Raw genomic sequence first — 22361 nt, 5'->3', positions numbered from 1 at the left:
CTTTGGTAAGTAGTGATGGTGAGAGAGCAAAGCGTTTCAGAACACAGATGATATGGGTGACATTTTAGTTGAGTTTTCCCTTTACGAGGTCAGGGAAAGTGGTCATTTGCATTTGTTCCCTGTACAGAATAAATGTCTAGAATCCTAACAACACTACTGAAAACTCTTCTTATTTACCAGAACTGTAAAAAAATAAATAAATGAAAATTGAAGGTAAAACTAAGAATAGTTTAATTTTTCGCGCCAAAACTAAAGAATAAAAAAAAAGAAAGGAAAAAAGAAAAAAGAAAGAAAAATACACTAGAAATAACAGAATATTATTTATCTTTTTTATTTTCACTTCTCATTCGTGCATAAACTAGAAAACTAAAAAAAAAAAAAAAAAAACTAACAGAATATAATTTATTTTTTTCGATTTTCACTTCTCATTCGTGTCTAAACTAAAAAAAAAGAAAGGAAAAAAAGACAAAGAAAAATACACTTGAAATAACAGAATATGGTTTATCTTTTTTCGATTTTCACTTCTCATTCGTGTCTAAACTAAAAAAAAAAAAAAAGAAAAGAAAAAAGAAAGAAAAAGAAAAATATACTTGAAATAACAGAATATGGTTTATTTCTTCGCTTTTCACATCTCATTCGTGCATAAACTAAAAAACTAAAAATGAAAGGAAAAAGAAAAAGAGAAAAATACACTCAAGATAACACGTGTTTAGTGATAACATATTATTTCTTTCTATCAGCTGGTTTTAATTTGGCGTTTTGCTGTATAACAATAACCAAATAAACAGATTTTTTAGTACTCTCTCTCTCTCTCTCTCTCTCTCTCTCTCTCTCTCTCTCTCTCTCGTCACACAACATTCACTGGTACAAATAAGCTAACAAAAGGACACATTAGTTTGTCACGCCAGCTTACATGACAACACAGCGTCATGATAACATCGATTAACACTGATAAGAGATAAGGATAACTAGAGAGAGAGAGAGAGAGAGAGAGAGAGAGAGAGAGAGAGAGAGAGAGAGAGTACTATAACTGTAAAACCTGTGACACACTTTTTTTTTTTTTAATTAATGATAGTTGTGTTGCGTTTCACTGCCTCTTGTTCTTGTAATAATTGAAAGTGTTTATTTAGTGCATTTTTTTTATTAGTTTGAATTTGTGTTACGATTTGCTTGATCTCTCTTTATTTTTTTTTCTTTCGTTTTATTTTACTGCTACTACGAATGCTAGAATCAAATTTTAACATGTATAAAAAAAAAAATATGGTGAACAATTTTATAACTGGATGAAAAAAAAATTAGAATACTCAATAAAACAAATAAAGGGAACAAAATAAAAAGAAGTTCACACCAGAGCTAAAAAATAAAAAAAAATGTACATAATGTCGACAAAATAACCAAAACAGAAAACGGAGGTGACCGCCATGCACATTACAGCTTCCCGCCCTCGCAATAACAAAAAAACAATAATAAAAACTACTTTGCACGGTGCCACGTCTGCATTTTACTCATATTAGTGCCAGGGCCAACCCGAGCCAGGCTAAACTTAACCTCAGTACCCTATGAGGGGGGGGGGGAAAGCCCTTATTTATTGCTACCATATGGTTCAAAAATTAATCTCTTCGCTCACGTGTTTGAAAGTATTGGAAGAGAAACTTAGTTACGCGAAATAGTGATGGATGGTTCTCTCTCTCTCTCTCTCTCTCTCTCTCTCTCTCTCTCAGGTAACTTCATAGATATTACGTTTAAAGCCTTCAATAAAATATAAAGTAAGAAAGGGTTAAAGTAGATAGATAGATAGATAGATAGACAGATGGACAAGCACTAAAAACTTCATAATTTTTCTATTAATACCAAAACAAAATAAAAGAAAACTGTCAATATCAGTGAAGTTTACCTAACCTAACGTAACCTAACCTAACCTAAACAATAAAAATAGATAGTTAGATAGACAGGCACTAAAAACTTCATGATCTTTCTATCAACGCCCCAAATAAATAAGAAAAACTTCAAATCTTAGTGAAGTTTACCTAACCTAACCTAACCTAAATAAAAAAGTAGATAGAAAAACACATTAAAAACTTCATAATCTTTCTATTAACGCCCCAAATAAGCAAAAACTTCAAATCTTACTGAAGTTTACCTAACCTAACGTAACCCAACCTAACCTAAATAGAAAAAAGATAGATAGATAGATAGATAGATAGATAGACAGGCACTAAAAAACTTCATAATTAAAGCCACAAATAAAAGAAAAAAAAACTTCAAATCTTAGTGAAGTTTACCTGACCTAACCTAACTTATTTCATCCTAACCCCCCCCCTCGTCATATTGTCTCGTATTTCATTTCTGGTTTCTCCTTTTCACTCTAACAAGTCCTCAAGGGAGATGGAAAGGCTAGTTAGCTTGTTGTTGTTGTTGTTGTTGTTGTTGTTGTAATATTTTCCTTCCGTCTCGTTTTCTAAGGTGATGAAGAGAAAGAAGTTATAGAAAAATTGAAAGCATTAAAAAAACGAAAGAAATTGATGAAAAAAGGCAAAAAAAAAAAAAGAAAATAGGTAAAATATAAAAGGAAAGAGAAGGAGAAATTGTTATTATAGAAAGATATACAACTGAACACACACACACACACACACACACACACACACACACACACACACACACACACACACACACACACACACACACACACACACCAATAACAAGCAAGTTTCTATGTTTTCCTTGGGTCTCTGCCACACACACACACACACACACACACACACACACACACAGGCGTCAAATCACTAAACTAACATTCTTAACACTAACACATTGTCACCGAGAACACAGAAATAGTAGTAGTAGTAGTAGTAGTAGTAGTAGTAGTAGTAGTAGTAGTAGTAGTAGTAGTAGTAGATGATGATGATGATGATGATGATGATGATGATGATGAAGAAGAACAAGAACAAGAACAAGAACAACAACAACAACAACAACAACAACAAAAGAAAAAGAAAGAAAGAACGAAAGAAAATAAAGAACAGAAAGAAAAAGAAAGGAAGGAAGGAAGGAAGGAAGGAAGAAATAAAGTAAGGATCAACAAGAAATGAATATAAACAAGAAAAGGAGGAGGAGGAGGAGGAGGAGGAGGAGGAGGAGGAGGAGGAGGAGGAGGAGGAAGAAAGAGGAAGAAGAAGAGAAAGAGGAGAAAGAGGAGGAGGGAAAGAGAAAAGAACCGCAAGTATATAAAAATAGACAGAGAGAGAGAGAGAGAGAGAGAGAGAGAGAGAGAGAGAGAGAGAGATACGTGACCAAGGAGTTATAGATGTGAGATAACTTTAAGTAGAGAACAAAAAGATGCAGCAAGTCAGTCTATAAACAAAAAACGTGATAAGTGTCGAGAAATAAAAATCAATGTTCGATGCCCTACATTTTCTTTTCCGTTAACTCTCGTACCTTTTCAAAACCGTACGCGCCTTTTTTTTCTCATTTCATCGTTCAAGTTCATTATTAGTACGCGTCACTTATTTATTTATTTACTTATTTATTTTATTATTTATTCAATTATTAATGTTCTCGTTTTCCTTTTATTTTTTGTTATCATACTCTCTCTCTCTCTCTCTCTCTCTCTCTCTCTCATTTCCTTCCCTACTCATCTTAATTTCTCTCTATTTTAAACTCCTTTTCTCTTACCTTTCCATCATATGACTCTCTCTCTCTCTCTCTCTCTCTCTCTCTCTCTCTCTCTCTCTCTTTAATAATCTTGCCCATCTACCTTCCTTCCTCATTACCTTCCTTCATATTTGAGGTATTCTTATTCCTCCTCCTCCTCCTCCTCTTCCTTCTCCTCCCTATCTCACTTCCTATTTATCTTCCCTCCTTCCTCCCTATCCATGTCTCGTCTCTCTCTCCTCTCCATTCATTTCCATTTTCTTTTCATCCCCAAATGTCGTTTTCTCTTCATCTTTCTCTTTATCATTCTATTAATAAGATTCAGAATATGAAGTAGAGTTTACGTGGTGGTGGTGGTGATGGTGGTGGTGGTGGTAGTAGTAGTAGTAGTAGTAGTAGTAGTAGTAGTAGTAGATGTATTTTGCTGTTTTTTGGATGTTTGTGATTATATTTCTCTCTCTCTCTCTCTCTCTCTCTCTCTCTCTCTATGACAATCAGTCCTATCTATTTTGTTCAAGATTACGTACCACCACCACCACTACCACCATCACCACTACCCCCCACTACCATCATCATCACCACCACCACCACCACCACCACCACCACCACCATTACTGCATATTATTCTTTCAAAAATCATCGTTCAGTTTCATAATTCTACGTTCTTGTTTCATATTTCTCTTATCTTCGTCTTATATTCCCTTCTTCTCTATTTGTTTGTTAATCCTTCTATCATTCTCCCCTTTTTCATCATAATTACTACTACTAACACACAGTAGTATAGAATTACATAATTACTTGAAATGTGACACTTTTAATGACAGTACTTAAACAACGATTAAAGTAACAAAGGAACGTAATCACATGTAATCGCTAAAAACAACAATTACATTAAGGGAAAGTAATCCTATGTAATCTGTCAAAAAAGCAACAATAATTACACTAAAGTAATCATATATAATCGCTAGAAACAACAATAATTACACTAAAAAGAAAATTATTATGTAATCTGTCAAAAAGCAACAATAATTACACTAAAGGAACGCAAAATAATCATATATAATTCTAAAAGACAACAGGAATTACACTAAGAGAAAGCAATATGTAATCTGTCAAATAGTAACAATAATTACACTAAAAAGAAAGTAATCATGTGTAATCTGTCAAAAAACAACAATAATTAAACTAAGGGAACGTAAAGTAATCCTATATAATCGCTAGAAACAAGAGTAATCCCTTCCCACACACACACACACACACACACACACACACACACACACTGATGTCATTAAAATATTACATCAGGTGAAATCACTCGTTTGCTTTGCCCTTTAAATAATTGAGAGAATTACCCATAAATAACACAAATAACACTTAATAAACAGGTGGGAAGTCAAAGCACATCCTTACCTCTTCAATTCAGCGCTATTTCACCGCTGTCCATCTTTCCATTAACTCAAAAAGGAAAAAAGTCAAAACCACGTAAATTCTTAAACAACCCACCGCCACACCACACCCCGACTCGACCAGTGAAAATCTTCTTATATTTATCTCTTTTTCTCCTCCCTCACCCTGCCAGTGGGAATGAAATTACGTGTAGGGTGTTGGTATAGGGTGTAGGTATACGTGGTAGTCAGGTAGTCAGGTGTTGCGTGCATGTGAGAGGAGAAATGAGTGCGCGAATAACACCCCACAAGGCAGTATTGAGTGACTGAGGCGTGTTGTGAGTTTGGTAGGCGAGTGAGAAGCGATCTTATTATTGCCAGTTTTTCGCTATTTTCTTCGTTCTCTGCTTTCTAATTATCGTGCAGTTAGAGGTACAATAAAGATTAATGGCTAGTGATTATCTATATGTGGGTTGTAATGCGTGGTGAAGCTTAAATTGAATAATTAAGGGATAGTTGTGTGAATATATTGTGTGTTTTTGAGCTCCAGTGGCATCCTAGCGTACAGCTGCCAGTTGGGGATTTCTGTCTCTCTTTTCGTTGACGCTTTCGCTCTCTCTCTCTCTCTCTCTCTCTCTGATGATAGTCCTATTCCAAAGTATTTCCTCTTCAGTTTTCACCTGCTAGATTTTTCTCTCTCTCTCTCTCTCTCTCTCTCTCTCTCTCTCTCTCTCAAGGTTTAAAGACCCCTTCTTCCTACACCAAAAATAAGTGGTTTATCTTTCGCAATATATCATTAAAGAACCAATTTTTGTATATTAGAAAAGTTATTGGAGAGAGAGAGAGAGAGAGAGAGAGAGAGAGACTGTCATCGTATCTTTCAAACTGCTTCATTATATCATCAGCTTACCCTTCTCCTTCATGTTCTTATACTTAATAAAGGCAACTTGGTCAAACAGTATTCTCGTAATGTTTTATTAAAATAGTATGCATAAAAAGTTATTACATATATCATCTACATCTATAACTCTTAAGCTTATGTATTTTACGATCATAAATATCTGTCGTACTTATTACAAACATTCAACAGTAATAATAATAATAATAATAATAATAATAATAATAATAATAATGGCAATGCCCAAAACTATATTACATCAGAAACACAATATATAGACAAAATACTTGAGTTCACTTCCACGGAGAGGCATTCAAACTGTACAGGCGGAGTATACAAATATCTTAGAAGCATCTCTCGGAAAAATAAATATACTGTACTATGATGAAAAAATAGCTCTGGAAAGCACATGACACACGATTATAATACATCTTACATCTTGCCTCTGTGTAGCTTGCTTTGTACCTGACTGTGTGTGGGGGAAAGCCTCTAGACACAGTGATTGGAGGGCTGGGCTGGGCAGGGCTAAGCTGGGTTGGGTTGGGTTGGGTTAAATTAGGTTAGGATAGGATAGGATAAGATAGAATAGGTTAGGTTAGGTTAGGTGTTGGTAAAAGGAGAGTATGGGAAAAAAAAAATTTGAGTGCAGTGGTTCTTTATCTCTTCAGTACCATGACACATTTCCATATTCATTCTGCTTACTATTCGATTTCATACAGCTTCAGAAACTTATGTGGGGAATAAAATAGTAAATACTTGGCCATTAATCTTCTGACCTCCATAGACCCTTCCTAATGACAATAAAATTATCTAATGTCGTTACTATTTGGAGATATTAAACAGCTTCAGAAACTTATGAAAGGGATTAAAAAAAAAGTGAAGACTAGCCATTAATCTTCCGACCTCTATAGACCCTTCCTAATGTAAATAAAATTGTCTAATTGTACTTAAAACTCATGGTAAAGTTGCATTCCAGTACTGAAGGCGTTAAACTGGTGGATGGGAGTCCTTGGGAAAAAGCAGAAATTTCTCTACATTCATCCCTCTCGTAACAACAGCATGGTGAAGTAATGGGAAGTTTATGGAAAATGCAGAAATGTCCCCTTTTTCTTTATAATCTGGGAGGGCATAGTATTGATGGATGGAAGGAAGGCGTGGAGGGAGGGACAAATTGTGAGAGAGAGCGTGGTAGTACAAAGGTGAAGAACCACTGCTGTTCTGATATATAAGCAGTTTTGTTGTGTTTTTTCTTGATTATGATAATTTGTTGAGTTATTCTTACTTTGTTTTATTATATCATTATTATTATTATCTTTATAGTATTTCAAATGGCAGGCATCTAATAAAATATATTCTTTTTTAAGTTTCTCACTAATAATTACATACAATATTCACCTTATTCTAATTTTCATCATTTCATTATTTTCTCACAATGAATTCTCTGATCTCCAAAAATATAGAAAAAAAAAGAAGCAATAATCAAATATAAATTTCATAACCTATTTCTTAACAATTAATAAGAATTTCATGAACTGACTAACTGAAAAATGCATATAAAAAAATAAACACAAAAATATGACTCAATATTCACTTTATCAATAATGTCCAGTGAATGATATGCAGATAACTCAATAAGGACGAGTTAGGAATGAGTGTGTTAATCTATGCCACAATAAGAGTGTGTGTATTTTGAGGGTGTACGTTGAATGTATGTTGTCAATGTTATGCTGTGATAATGTGATGTAATAGTGAGATTGATGTAATATTATATAATGTTATGAGTGTGTTGGGTGTGTGTGAGTGAGTGTATGTGATGTAATAAGGGTGTGTGTTAGTGTTGTGTGATGTTACAAGTGTGTTGGAGGTTATGGGAGTGTATGTGATGTAATAAGGGTGTGTGTAAGTGTTCTGTGTGTGTGAGCAAGTGTTCTGTAGCAATATAAGTGTGTTCTATCAGTGTGAGAGTGTAAAGACCATCATTAGGTGTTTTAGAAAGGTGTACTGTAGCATCTCCATAACCAATACACCAGCACCAAAAATATAATAGAAATATAAAAACAACAACATATCACACTTGAAGATTAGGAAGAGTAAAAGAGGATCGAATGAACACAACCTTAATATTCTGCCTCGCCTCACTTCACCAGAGCAACAGGCCAATAAATGAAGACTTAAGTATAGGAACAGTATGAGACATGTGACAAAATAAAGACACAACTGGAAATATGGATAAGGAATGAGTATGAGTATGAAAACAGCTCCTCCAGTCTTTACATTCTTCAATAAACCTGTTTCATAAGTTCAATTGGTATGTGTGTGTGTGTGTGTGTGTGTGTGTGTGTGTGTGTGTGTGTGTGTGTGTGTGTGTGTGTGTGTGATAGGATGGTTCACAAAATTGTTCCTTCTAACTGGTAGGATGAGTGTGAAAGAAATGTGTCTGTGTGTGTGTATGTGTGTGTGGGATTGCCAGCTTAGTGTATACATAAGTAGAAGAGACAAATAAACCTGCATTCTGACAGACCCAACGCACTAAAATAAACCTGATATGCATTCCTTTAAGCCTCAAATATCAGTAAGCTTAATTTTCCATTCCAATAAACCTCATTCTTGTAAGGCCAGTGTGTTTTTGAATAGGTAAGTAAGAGAGACAAATAAATCTGCATTCTGACACTCTCAACACACTTAAGTAAACCTGATATGCATTCCAATAAGCTCCAAATATCAGTAAGCTTAATTTCTATTCAATAATCTTCAATCTGATAAAGGAAGTGAGTTTTTGAATAGATAAGTTAGAGACAAATAAACTCAATGCACTTAAAAAACCCTGATATGCATTCCAATAACATCCAAATATCAGTAAGCTTAATTTTAATCCAATAAACCTCATTCTGAAAAAGGCTGTTCCTGTAACTAATGTGCAACTCAATTCACACAACACTGCTAAACCTGGCCAGTGCTCTCACAAACCAACAAGATGGAGGTTTCAGGGCATCTGTCCCTTTCTTATGGCTGACTCTCTGACCTGCATGGGAACTGGCAATCAAGTGGGCCTTCTTTTTTTTATATCCTTTGTTGCCCTTAGCCAGTTTTCCCCCTTATTATTATATATAAAAAAAAAAAAAAAAAAAAAAAAACACTGAGCCACAACACAAGGAAAAAATAATTCACATATTTTTCAACATCTTAAATTCAACACAAAAAGCTAAATTAGTTGAAGAATTATGAAAAAAAAAAGGCAAATTTCAATCTTGAACCTTCCACCTATACACATCTGACACTTAATCATATGTATAGCTTTTTCAATCACACCTGTTAAAAAATCCCAGCTGTAACGAATCAATCTTCATGTTCTATTCCTTCCAGTCACGCTTGTACCTTCCCTACACACACACACACACCTGTTTCAATTCACACACTTCTCAACATCTTAAAATTCAACACGAGAAACCAAATCAGGCTGAAAAATTATGAAAACAAGTCAGATTTCAGCCTTTAACCTTCTACCTGTGCACACCTGACAGTTACTCATCACATATATGGCTTTCTAAATCACACCTGTTAAAAAATCCCAACTGTAGCAAATCAATCCATGTTCTATTGCTTCCAGTGACGTTCGAACCTTCCCTACACACACACACACACACACACCTGTCTTAAGCCTCTAGCTGTCACACGCTGCTCCTCACATCACCTCCACTGTGCTGCCTTGGTTGTCAATGCCCCTCTTGTCCGCCTCAACAATCCTGTGATGGGGTAGAAGGATAAAAAGTAGACTGTCAGTAAGAGATAGACTGTGTTACTAGGAGCTAGACTGTATAAGTAAGAGATAGACTGTATAGGTAAGACTGGCTATATCTTTTGTTATAGACAGACAGACAGACAGACAGACAGATAGATAAATAGATAGATAGGTGGTGTACTAAATAGATACAGATGGTGAAGTGTAATGTATAGGTTAGCCTGACTATAGATAGATAGATAGATAGATAGAGGGAGTAGTGCATAGGAGGTGGAGGAAATGAAGACCAGAGACAGAAAATGGACATATAGACAGAAAAAAGCCTTAAAAAAAATTAACAAAACATTTCTAATTGATCAATAGACAGAAAAACAGCATAAAAATAACAAATAATTTTCACATACAGAAAATAAATTAAGAACTGGAAAAACAGACAAATAACAGACAGATGAAACAGAAAAACAAGTTAACCCCTTCAATACTGGAACACATTTCTACCTTGAGTTTTGAGTACGATTAGACGATTTTATTGACATTAGGAAGGGTTTATGGAGGTCAGAAGATTAATGGCCACAATCGTCACTATTTTAACTCCTTCAGTACTGGAACACATTTCTACTTTGAGTTTGGGTACGATTACACGATTTTATTGACATTAGGAAGGGTTTATGGAGGTCAGAAGATTAATGGCCACAGTCGTCACTATTTTAATCCCTACACGAGTTTCTGAAGCTGTATAAAATCACTAACCAGTAACCAGAATGAATAGGGAAATGCATTATGGTATTGAAGGAGTTAAAAATGAAAAACTTCAAGACAAATAATAGACACAGAAAAATAAACCTTAAGTAACATTTTTTATTCACCGGAAGAAAAATAACAAAACCTAAGATGACATTTTCATACCTGGCGGAGGAGGCGGAGGAGGACGATGCCGCGATGACGGGCTCTGTGTCATCGGGTGTCTCTGTCTGGCTGATCCACCCTCTCGAACGGCAGAATGGCAGGATGATGATGTCGTTGTACAGCATCATCCCCAATATGAGCACCACAAAACCAACCGGCTGTGGAGGTCAGATTAAGTTAAGTTAGGATTAGGTTAGGTTAGGTCTGATTAAGTTAGATTAGGTTAGGTTATTTCTGGTTGATTGCAGCTGGGTTCGATTATGTCAACACCCTACAAGCACATGAACACAAACACACTTGGAATCATACATACAATCATACAATAAATCAACAAAAAACAAAACAAAAATACACAAAAAAAATCCTAACACCCTAAACCAGTGGCTGTTAACCTGGGGGGCACACCACCCTAGGGGAGGCATTGGTAATTTCCACAGGGATATGAAGCCTTGGAAAAAAGAGAGTATGGTCAAATAATGAGAGTTTATGAAAAATGCATAAGTAATGCCTTTCTCTTTAAAATCTGGGAAGGAACTGTATTCATAGATGCAAGGAGGGAGTGTGGAGGGAAGGACACATTTCTAGAGAGGGTGTGGTAGTAAAAAGGTTAAGAACCACTGCCCTAAACTGTCCAAACGTGACCACTGTGGTACAGCGGAACCATGCGTGCTTTGGGGTCCGAGGGGTCTCCAAGCGCATGGGTTCGAATCCTGTCCACGGTCCAAGTGTAGGTTGGGCTTCCTCACTCGGGACAACAGTTTCCTAGCAGGTGGGCTTTGAGATAGGAGGTACCATAAACCATAAACCCTTTAGCCCATAAATTCCCGTGAAAAGCCCACATGGTATAAATAAAAAAAAAAAAACAAATAAAAAAAAGATGTGCCCTAAAAAACACCTTAAAAGTCTTAAATGCCGTAAAAAACTAAAGAATACAAACAAAATCCTACGCTGTCACTCTCACAAACACGCACAACTCACCTGCAGGTACTGGAACTCCTGCCAGGTGATGATGAGAGAGAAGATCCACACCACCAACGTCCTGACAGAATCCAGGACCATCCTAGTGGTGGCTGACAGTTCCTTGGTCACACTCACGCCGGCAAAGTTGAAGAACGCAATACTGAAGATGTTACCTGATGGAGAGACCATTTGTTGCTTGTCTTTCTTTTTTTTTCTATTATGTAAGAGGGAAAAACTGGCCAAGGGCATAAAACAAAATAAAAAAACATTAATGGCCAGTCTTCACTATTTCAACCCCTTCAATACTGGGACACATTTTTACCATGAGTTTTGTGTACGATTAGACCATTTTATTGACATTACTAAGGATCTATAGAAGTCAAAAGATTAATGGCTGGAGTCTTTACTATTTTAATCCCCACATGAGTTTCTAAAGCTGTATAAAATTGCCAATTAATAACCAGATTAGACCATTTTATTGACATTACCAAGGGTCTATGGAGGTCAGAGGATTAATGGCCACAGTCTACACTACTTCAATCCCTCACATGAGCTTCTGAAGCTGAATAAAATCACCAAATAGTAAGCAGAATGAATATGGAAACACATCATGGTACTGAAGGGGTTAAAAATGGAAAATAAAAAAAGGCCCACTTAGTTGCCAGTCCCCTTGCAGGTATGAGAGTTAGCCAAAATTAAGGGATGTCTTAAAACCATGGCACTCACCAAGAATGGGCACCAGCAGGAGGGGGGTGGTGCCAATCTGGTAGAAGGCGTCTGGGATGTCCTCTAGGGTACCACTGGGGTTCTGCGCGAAGACTCCCCCGTCGATGAAGTTAAACGGAATAATCAGAATTGTCATGATGGTGAACCCGAACACACCTGTAGGAAAAAGGGAAGGGTTAGGTTAGGTCAGGTCAGGTTAGGTTAGGTTAGGTTACATTAGGTTGAGTCAAGTTACGTCAGATAAGATTAGATTATTTTAAGTAAAGTTAGGTTTGTGTGCATGTTTGTGTCTGCAGAATGAGAAAGTAAGGCAATTCTGAATACAGGTGTCAGTCTCACCTTCCCAGCCCACTGCCAGGAGAGGAGGCACATCATGGCCCAGCACAAACTTCTCCTCTAACACCATCTGGGACGCTGTGATCACCTGGGCCGCAATGATGAGGAGGTCACCTGGAAAAGAAGGACAAGTGTTAATATAGGTAGGTGAAGAAGAGGGAGGATAAATTAACAGAGTGGAAAAAAAAAAAAAAAAATGCGATAATGCAATCAGCGAAGTAATTAAAAATAGAAAAAAAAAAAAAAACTGGACAAAACAAAGAGGAAAAAAATATGACAACAAATAATAACCCCAGCGGAAACAAAAAAAAAAAATAAATAAATAAATAAACAAAACAATGTAGACCATTAACAACAATGCTCTTGGATAAAAAAAAAAAAACTAATAAACAAATAAAAAAAAAAAAGAAACCCACCAGTAATAAATAAAAACAAATAAATATCAGTATGGAAAAAAAAAAAAAAAAAAAAAAAAAATCAAAACTAAAATAAAAATCAAAACTAATAAAAAAAAAAAAAAATAAATAAATAAATAAATAAAATAAACAGCAGCATAAACGCACCAGTAATAATCTTGTTAGTCGTGTAATCCCCTTCACCGGTTGGGACGAGAATATCCGAGACTCCAACAATGACAAGTCCCACAATGATGATAAGAATGCCAAGCCACTGGAACCACTTAATCTTGCGGCCCAGGAAGGCAACAGAGAGCAGGCCTGTGAACACTATGACGGCACCTGCGGGGGGAGGGGAGAAATGGTGTTATGGAGGTTAGGAGGAAAAATTGGTGTTATGGGGGTTATAAGAGGGAAAAAATGGTGTTGTGGGGGTTATAAGAGGAAAAATGGGGTTATAAGAGGGAAAAATGGTGTTATGGAAGGTTATGAGGATAAAATGGTGTTATGGGTGTTATAAGAGGAAAAATGGTGTTATGGGGGTTATAAGAGGAAAAAAATGGTGTTACAGGAGCAGTTATAGGGATGTTATATGGTGTTATGGGGGTGACGAGTTGTCATTAGGTGTTTATGTGGTGTTAAAAGAAAAAAAGTTATTATGGGGTGTTTATGGGGTGTTATTGGGTGTTGTTTGGTGTGTTCTGTGGTGTTTTTGGGGTGTTCTGTGGTGTTTTTGGGTGTTCTGTGGTGTTTATGGGGTGTTTAAGGGCTGTGATAGTGTTTTTATGGCTGTTTTTGAGGTGTTATGACAAGTAAAAGTAGAAGTTTCTCTCTCTCTCTCTCTCTCTTTCATTTTATCATTATCTCCCTATTCAAGAAAGACAATAAAAATCAAACATCAAATAAAAAAAAATATAGAAATAGCAAATCAATCTCTCTCTCTCTCTCTCTCTCTCTCACCCCTTAGCATCTGGAAGGAGCTGGCGTAGGTGAGTGTGAGGCCGAGGTACATGGTGGAGGTGGCCAGAGTGTCACACAACGCTGGCAGGAGGAAGATGTATTTCGGAAACTTGGTCGACTGTAAGGAAGAACACAAATGAGTAATAGTAATGGTAATACTAGTAAAGGTAGTAATGTAAAATGAAATAGACCAGAGCAGTAACTAGCATATTAGAAAAGGATATTATAAGAATGTATTAGATTGAAGGGATTGAATTGGAGGGAGGTATCGAGACATTTGTTCCTTAATTTTTGGCTAACTCTTTACTTTTACTTTATCTTATATATTCGTTACCCTTGGCTGGCTTCTCTCCTACATATAAAAAAAAGAAAAACACTGGAAATAATGGAACAAGAGGGAGTGAATTAGAAGAACAAGGTGGAGTGGTTTACCCTTACCTGTGTAGTGGAAGGCGACATCTCCACCTGCTCCCGTCGCTTCCTCCTCTCCATACACCTCATTATATAGAAAGCCAACATACCTGCAGAAGATTGGAAAAAATAGTTTCTTTTTTCCTTTTTTTTTCCCTTTTTTTCGAGAATGATGAAGCAAAAAAATAAATAAATAAATGTTTTCTTTTTAATAATGGAGCAGTTAGAAAAATAGTTAATCATTTTCTTCTTTTCCTTTTTTTTGAGAATGATGAAGCAGAGTAAAAAAAAAAATAAATAGATTTCTTTTTTAATAATGGAGTAGAGTTAGAAAAAATTGTCGATCAGTTTCTTCTTTTCTTTTTTACCCTTTTTTTGAGAATGATGAAGTAGAGTTTAAAAAAATAAATAATGTCTTTCTTTTTTTACTATCTTTTCAATAATTGGGCAAAGTTACAAAAAAATGGTTAATCAGCATTTTATATGTATGTCTGTGTGTTTGTTTTCATTTGCCTGAGGATTAACACTTCAACACTTAAAATACAAGCTTAAGTTTCAAGGTTCCAAGTTTTCCCACAAGTACTTAGACCAACCAATACTCAAACATTATCTTTCCTATAAACATTAAACAGTACTCTCATAATTTCCTCTGTAAACATTCCATCAACAATATCTTTCTTATAAACATTTCCTTCTACCAATACTCTCTCTCTCTCTCCTATAATCATTCTCTCTACCACAATTTTTTCCCTATAAGCACTTCTACCAATACGCTCTCTCTCTCTCTCTCTGTCTCTCTCAATACTCTCAATACTCACATAATATTTCTCCGATGAACATTCCCTCTGTCTGGAAGTATGGATGTACAAATTTGGTCACCTCTCCAGCTGAATTCTCTGCATCTATCTCGTCTGCCCATCTGCAACACAAAAAATTTCATCTTTAATCCTGTCACTGCAATACACAATTCACACAACTTCAGAAACACTTTGTTTTCTCACCACGATTGTTTTCCAAGGCCACAGAGATGATTACCAGGGTTTTTAAGAGTGTTTTTCCAGTTAATAGTGTAGAAATCTTGTCACTCTGCCTCTAGAACTGTGAAAACTTGCTAAAAATGTTCTTCTCTTTCACCACGACTGTTTTCCAAGGCCACAGAGATTTTTAAATGTGTTTCCCCAGTTAATAGTGTAGAAATCTTGTCACTCTGCCTATAGAACTGTAAAAACACCTTAAAAAATACTCTTCTCTCTCACCACAACAATTTTCCAAGGCCACAGAGATGATTACCAGGATTTTCAAGAGTGTTTCTCCAGTTAATAGTGTAGAAATCTTGTCACTCTGCCTCTAGAACTGTAAAAACACCTTAAAAACTTGTGTACACTTAAATAAAGCCTTCTGAAATGGTGGAGATGAAGCACAGAAGAGTTTGAGAATACAAGAGCAATGTACGTACTGTAATATACAACAATAAACACTAAAAAAAAAAACCAAGTGATTTTTTTTACACTACAAGAAAGAAAAGGGATATCTGGAATGGGTTAGTATTAAGTCGTAGTTCGTAGTTAAAGATATGTATGTTGAATAGAATGTTAGTGAAGACAATGGCAAGGATGGATGTAAGATGAAGTTAGGTTAGGTTAGGTTAGGAAAATGTGAAGAGTATGAGAATGTTAGAAAATATGGGAGTAGTAGTAGTAGTAGTAGTAGTAGTAGTAGTAGTAGTAGTAGTAGTAGTAGTAGTAGTAGTAGTAGTAGTAGTAGTAGCAGTAGTAGTAGTAACACCCCATAACACAACCATAACAACAATAACAACAACAACTTCCAATGCCCTATTTAGTATCAGGACTGTTAAATCACACCCTTAACAGCCTCTCAGTGTAGATAAGGGACCATTAAGGGACACCAAGCCCTGAGGTGTTGTCTTATCAGAGGTGCCTTATCTAGAGACAGGCTGGGCACTCTGTCTCATCTAGTGCTTATCATTACTACCTCTGCCTCATTTAGTTAGTGTTGTCTTTTGTGGGTGTTTGTATATGCTGTTTGTTACTTGTGATCTCTCTCTCTCTCTCTCTCTCTCTCTCTATTCTTGTACTCATAAATTCTTTTTTTTTCTATTGTTTCTCTTTTTATTTTGGTGTGTGTGTGTGTGTGTGTGTGTGTGTGTGTGTGTGTGTGTGTGTGTGTGTGTGTGTGTGTGTGTGTGTAGGTTCAATAAACTGTAGATTAATAGACAATAAATGTGTCACTAGACTTGTTATCTATCGTCTTTCAGTGTCCATGTACTTAGCTTCTCTCTCTCTCTCTCTCTCTCTTCTCTATTCTCCCACACAAATTCAACACACATTTTCATCTTTCTATCCTCCTATTTATTCTTACTTTTCACATTCTGTCACCAAATTTCTAACATACTTTTTCTATTTCCTTTCCTCTGCATAATTTCTTTCATCCATCTTTCATTTCTCTACATTCTCATCTTTCTGGCCGTCATCTTTCTATCAGCATTATTCATTTTTACTCTATTACGAAATTACTAACACACTTTTCTAGTTCCTTTCCTTTGCTTAATTTCTTTCTTTTCTCCTCCATTTACTCATATTTTCATCTTTCCATCCATCATCTTTCTATCAAATCTATCAGTTCTTACCCTTTCACTATTACTAAAAATTCAAACACACTTTTCTATCTCCTTTCCTCAGCTTAATTTCTTTCGTATTTCTTTCGTTTCTCTTTCATTTCTCTACATTCTCATCTTCCCAGGCATCATCTTTCTATCAGCATTATTAATTCTTACACTTTCACTATTACTAAACTTCCAAACATACATTTATCACCTTCTCTATTTACCCATATTCTCATCATTCTAACCACCCACTTTCTCTCTTATCCTGCCCCTATCACCCTGTCACTCTATCACTCTATCACCCTCTTAGCAAAGGAACTAGTGATGCAACACACTTCAAAGCTGGAGAGTTCACAAAGGAGGTTTCAATATCAAGTGCATCTGTTGAACCTTGGTAAACAGATTAGCCAAGGGCATGTGGTGACTCAGTGACTGGTGGAGAAATGTTGAGAGTGATGTGTGGCAATGAGGGAGCTGGCCTGGGAAAAAACAAGTTGACGGATTGATAAGATTAGGTTAGGTTTGGTGTTTGAGTTTGGTGTATGTGTAATTCACCACAGTCATCTGCTGGTCTCCCAGCCAGTCTTCCCCATTACGGAGTGAGCTCAGAGCTCATAGACTGATCTTCGAGTAGGACTGAGACCACATCACACACTCCACACACCGGGACAGCGAGGCCACAACCCTTCGACTTACATCCCATACCTATTTACTGTTAGTGAACAGGGACCACACACTAAGAGGCTTTGCCCATTTGCCTCACCGCTTCCTGGGACTCAAACCCGGGCCCTCTCGATTTTGAGTTGAGCATGTTAACCACTACACTACGCGTGTGTGTGTGTGTGTGTGTGTGTGTGTTTTAAGACATGTTTCCTCATAATTTTCTTTCTTTTCCTTGGTTTGTATCTTCAGAAATCCATCTTTTTCTATTCATTTCATCACACAATTAACTTCCAGGCAATAAATGTTTATCTATAATCAAAGTAAGTGCGTTTTAATTATGATCTACACAATGAAAAGAGCAACTATGAAATTACTCTTTTTTTATGTAAGAGGGAAAAAGCAGGCCTAACCTAACCAAACACAAGACACAAACACTGCTACCACTTCTCTATCATCCCAATCCTCTTGGCTCCACCAACTAGAATCCAACACCTTATCAATACACCCAAGATACAAACACCCCATGTGGAGTTTAAGACACCCTCCTTACTAAATATAGAGCCAAGTTAAGGTATCAAGGACCAATGTAAGAGCTATGGGGGTGAAAACTGTGTGGAGAGGAGAGAAAGAGAATAAGAGAAGAGCAAGGAAAGGGAAGTAGAGAGAGAGAAGAGAGAGAAATGGGATATGAAGAGCAAGAGAAGAGAGAGGTAAGAGAAGAGAGAGGAAAGGGAAATGGAGAAGAGAGAGGAAAGGGAAATAGAGTAAGAGAAGAGAGAGGAATGGGATATGAAGAACAAGAGAAGAAAGAGGTACGGGAAAGAGAGTAAGAGAAGAAAAAGAGAGTAAGAGAAGAGAGAAAGAAGAAAGGGACATGAAGAGAGAGGAAAGAAAAATCAAAAGCAAGAGAAGAAAGAGGAGAGAGAAATGGACAGTAGGAGAAGAGAAAGGGAAAAGGGAAACGGAGAGTAAGAGAAGAGAGAGAGGAAAAATGAGAAAGAAATATAATGAGAAAGAGTTGTATTGAAGTTGCTCTAGAGATGATAAATGAATGAGGTAAAGAGAAACGGAAAAGTAATAAGAGAAAATAAGAAGTAAATGAGGAAATAGAAGAATGAGAGAGATAGAGAGAGAGAGAGTTGTATCACTGAAGTTGTTATAGGGAGGATAAAAGAATGAAGGTGAAGAATAAAGGGAAGTAGGAAAAGAAGAGTGAAGAAATGAAAGAACACAAGTGAATGAGGAAATAGAAAAATGAGAATAGTTTACACCACTAAAATTGTTAAAGAAAATATAAATGAATAAGGGTGAAGAGTAATGAAAAAAAGCAGGAAAAAGAAGTGATAAGAGAGGAAAGAATATAGGAAGTGAATGAGGATATAAAAAGATGAGAAAAGTTTGTCTCTGAAATTATTATAGGGAAGACGAATGAAAGAAGGTGAGTAATGAAAAATAATAAAAAAAAGATGAGAGATGATGAGAGAAAATAAGAAACAGGTCAAGAAACAGAAATATGAGAAAATCTGAGGTTGTTTAAATGAAAAATATAATAAACTGGGTGAAGAGTAATGAAAAAATAACAAATAAGATAAGAGAGACAAGGAGAAAAATAAGGAATAGGTAAAGAAATAGAAATAAGAGAAAAACTTATATCACCGAACTTGCTAGAGGTAAAATAAACTAAACATGTAAAGTAAATATGTAGAAAGATTACTTAAACAAGAAATGATGAGTAAAAAGACGAATAATTAACACTCTATTTAAATCTTCCTATATGATTTTTGGTACAGTGGAACCATGCATGCTTTGGGGTCCGAACGGTCTCCACGCGCATGGGTTCAAATCCTGTCCACAGTCCGAGTGTAGGTTGGGCTTCCTCACTCAGGGCAACGGTTTCCTAGCGGGTGGGGTTTGAGATAGGAGGTGCCCCAAAAAGTATCCCCTTTAGACCATAAATTCCCATGAAAACCCCACATGGTATAAAAAAAAAATCAATCAATCAATAAATAAATACAGCAATGCATATAGTAAGCAGGAATACACACAGACAAATAATTGAAGAGCAGTAAAGCTTATATCACAAGTCTAGGAAAGATAAAGGGATTGAGTGAAGGGCAACAGAAAGGAGGAAAAGATATGTGAAGTGAGAGGAGGAAAATGACGACGATGCAGAGGAGGAGGAGAAGGAGGAGGAGGTGAGAAATGTAAAGTATTTAGATAAAGACAAGAGGAAGAAAGTGAAATAGATGAATGTTGAAGTGGAAGAATAAACAAGTGAATGAGTGAATAAATAAAACACCTATAAATAACATGAGACAGAGTAAAAAGAAAGTAGGAATGAGTGAATGAATGAAAGAAGAAATAGAAAATATAAGTGAATGAATGAATTAATGCAGAGAGAGAGAGAGAAAGAGAGAGAGAGAAAAGCAGATGAGTAAGAAAATGAGGAAGAGTAAGAAAGCAAACAAGAAACCTGACTTACTTTGTGGAGAGAGTATTGATGGACCCTGTTACCACCATCATCAAAGCCAGGAGAATCTGCTTCTTTGTCCACCCCATTGTGTCTGTCTATACGAGCGTTTGTGTGTTCACTAAAGTGTGTACGTGTGTGTGTGTGGTTTAGAGTAAATGTAGAGTGTGTGTGTGTATGTGTGAGTGTTCGCTAGAGTGTGTGTGTGTGTGTGTGTGTGTGTGGGTAAGTGTAAGTGTAGAGTGTGTGTATGTGTGAGTGTTCGCTAGAGTGTGTGTGTGGTTTAGTGTAAGTGTAGAGTGTGTGTATGTGTGAGTGTTCGCTAGAGAGTGTGCATGTGTGTGTGTAGTTTATTGTAAGTGTAGAGTGTGTGTTCGCTAGAGAGCGTGCGTGCGTGTGTCGGGAGTTAGCATCAGTGTGTTAGTGTGTTCTACCTCTCACAAACACCTTAAGAACACACACATACGCGCACACACACGCTAATAACTTAACACTCTTAACTGAAGCCACGCACAAATTTAAACAACAACACAATCTCAAAGGTAAATAAAAAAAAATTACTTCTTTCTCTATACAAAAATGTGACGAGCTGAATTATTAGAGTGTTTGAGTGTGAGGGAGAAGAGTGAGTGGAGTGACAAGGCAGGTGGTGTAGGGAGGAGTGAAGTGGCTGTAAGAATGGCCAGACGTGGGATGTTTGCTTCTAATCTCTTGTTTGTAGTACCTCTGATTAAATTTGGCTCCTCCTTCATTACTCTCTCTCCCTCTCTCTCTCTCTCTTGGGCATGCTGATAGTGTCACCTTTCCGTAATGCTTGCTATCTGCCTCATCATCATTGCTTGCTATTTCCTCACATACACAAAAGAAATGCTACAAATTTCAATGTAATTCCAGTTTTTCATCTATTTCATTCAGTGGTACAAAAGAACCACCATAGAGATCAACTCGTTCCCTACAAGACAAGATACATAAAAGGCAACAATATTAATGGCTTAACTTCAAAATTTCTCACACTTTTTATCTTGCAGAAGACAAAAGAGAATTATCAAAAGAACCACGACATATTTCTACTCATTCCCTACAAGACAAGGCATCAATATTAATGGCTTAACTTCAAAATCACTCACACTGTTTACCTTGCAGTGAGAAAAGAGAATTATCAAAAGAACCACCACAAAATTCAGCCTATTCCAGTTCTTCACATATTCCATTCACTGCTGCAATAAAACCACCACAAAAATTCAGCCTAATTCATGGCAGACAAGATATATAATGATACAAAATAGTCATGGTGAGAGAGTGGAGCGTTTCAGAATACAAGCCTTTTAAATATGATACAAGTTTTTTTAAGGTTGTTTTTTACGATTCTAGAGGCAGAGTGACATGATTTTATATTAATAACTGAAGAAACACTATTGAAAACCTCGCTAAACAATATCAATGACTAATAACTTCAAAATCACTTCAATATCCCGCATTAACACAGCTTAATAAATTGAGAGGTTAGGGATGCCAGTTACACCCGTTGAAACAGAAACAACACATAGATAAATAAAAATAATAATACTACAATTGTTTTCCTTCACGTATTCATGCTGGGACAGAGGGGAGATGTATACCCTTCATAATTAACACCCTATTTAATTATTTCTAGGTGATTTTTGTGTTAATAGAGCCACAAATACCCACAGCAATGCATATACAAAGTAGGAATATACATAAACAAATAATACAGCAAATATCCATGTTTTTGTACCCCACAGTGACAAAGAGAATTTGTACCCTACACATTTAAGCTTTATTTCAGCCTTACTTGGTGGATAATGTGTTGATTGAGCCCGTGACCACCATCATAAAGGCCAGAGCCAGCTGTTTCTTGGTCCAGGCCATGGTGAGGCCGCTGCAACCCGAGGTATTGTGAAAAATGTGAATGGACCAGCTTTAGCGTCCCTCCTCCCTGTATCCTCCCATCAGCTGATCAACCTTGGGACTTTTAGATCGTCTTGATTTTCTACCATGGTCGTGTGTTTTTTCCTTATTTCATTTCAAACTATATTTTATTCTACATATAACTATATTAATTTTATATTTTTGTTTTTATTATTTTTGTAATGTTAAAGGGCATAAATAGTGTAAAATTAATTGTATATACACATGTCCTAGTGCGAGATCTGTCCTCCGTAATGAAGTCAGCTCGGGCATTTAAAAGTTACGTCATTTAGTCTTACTCATTGTCGT

At 36.3% G+C, this 22361-nt stretch overlaps 2 protein-coding genes across 3 annotated transcripts in view; both read right to left on the bottom strand.

Moving 5' to 3' along the window:
• The window catches only part of LOC123507699, a 26099-nt gene extending 20687 nt beyond the window's left edge, over positions 1-5412 (bottom strand). The window contains 1 exon segment of the mRNA XM_045260842.1: positions 5062-5412. The gene's annotated coding sequence lies outside the window, so the exon portion shown is untranslated.
• A 1469-nt stretch (positions 5413-6881) lies between these two features.
• LOC123507708 (solute carrier family 35 member F6-like) lies at positions 6882-22108 on the bottom strand. Of its 2 annotated transcripts, none has more exons than XM_045260855.1 (10): positions 21937-22108; positions 15186-15286; positions 14395-14477; positions 13957-14074; positions 13165-13338; positions 12605-12715; positions 12266-12421; positions 11558-11712; positions 10580-10737; positions 6882-9677 (listed from the first exon to the last, which is right to left on the bottom strand). In XM_045260855.1, exons 1-10 carry the CDS (start codon positions 22011-22013, stop codon positions 9617-9619), a joined length of 1194 nt encoding a protein of 397 aa, XP_045116790.1. In that variant the 5' UTR covers positions 22014-22108; the 3' UTR covers positions 6882-9616. The 2 variants fall into 2 exon arrangements, with proteins under 2 accessions (XP_045116790.1, XP_045116799.1); XM_045260864.1 differs by lacking the exon at positions 21937-22108 and adding an exon at positions 20136-20788.
• Between the last annotated feature and the right edge of the window lie 253 nt (positions 22109-22361).

The sequence above is a fragment of the Portunus trituberculatus genome, chromosome 3, assembly GCF_017591435.1.
Source record: "Portunus trituberculatus isolate SZX2019 chromosome 3, ASM1759143v1, whole genome shotgun sequence".
NCBI classification, from domain to species: Eukaryota; Metazoa; Arthropoda; class Malacostraca; order Decapoda; family Portunidae; genus Portunus; species Portunus trituberculatus.
Note: the sequence above shows the minus strand (reverse complement) of the source record. Positions and strands in the feature narration are given on the sequence as shown.

Coding starts and splice junctions, on each gene's coding strand:
- LOC123507708 (XM_045260855.1), bottom strand. CDS start 22,013: ATGGCCTGGACCAAGAAACAGCTGGCTCTGGCCTTTATGATGGTGGTC. Junction 15,287..21,936: donor ATCAACACATTATCCACCAA/GTAAGGCTGAAA, acceptor TTTGTGTTGCAG/ATGGGCAGACGAGATAGATG. Junction 9,678..10,579: donor TCCTCCGCCTCCTCCGCCAG/GTATGAAAATGT, acceptor ACCCCATCACAG/GATTGTTGAGGCGGACAAGA.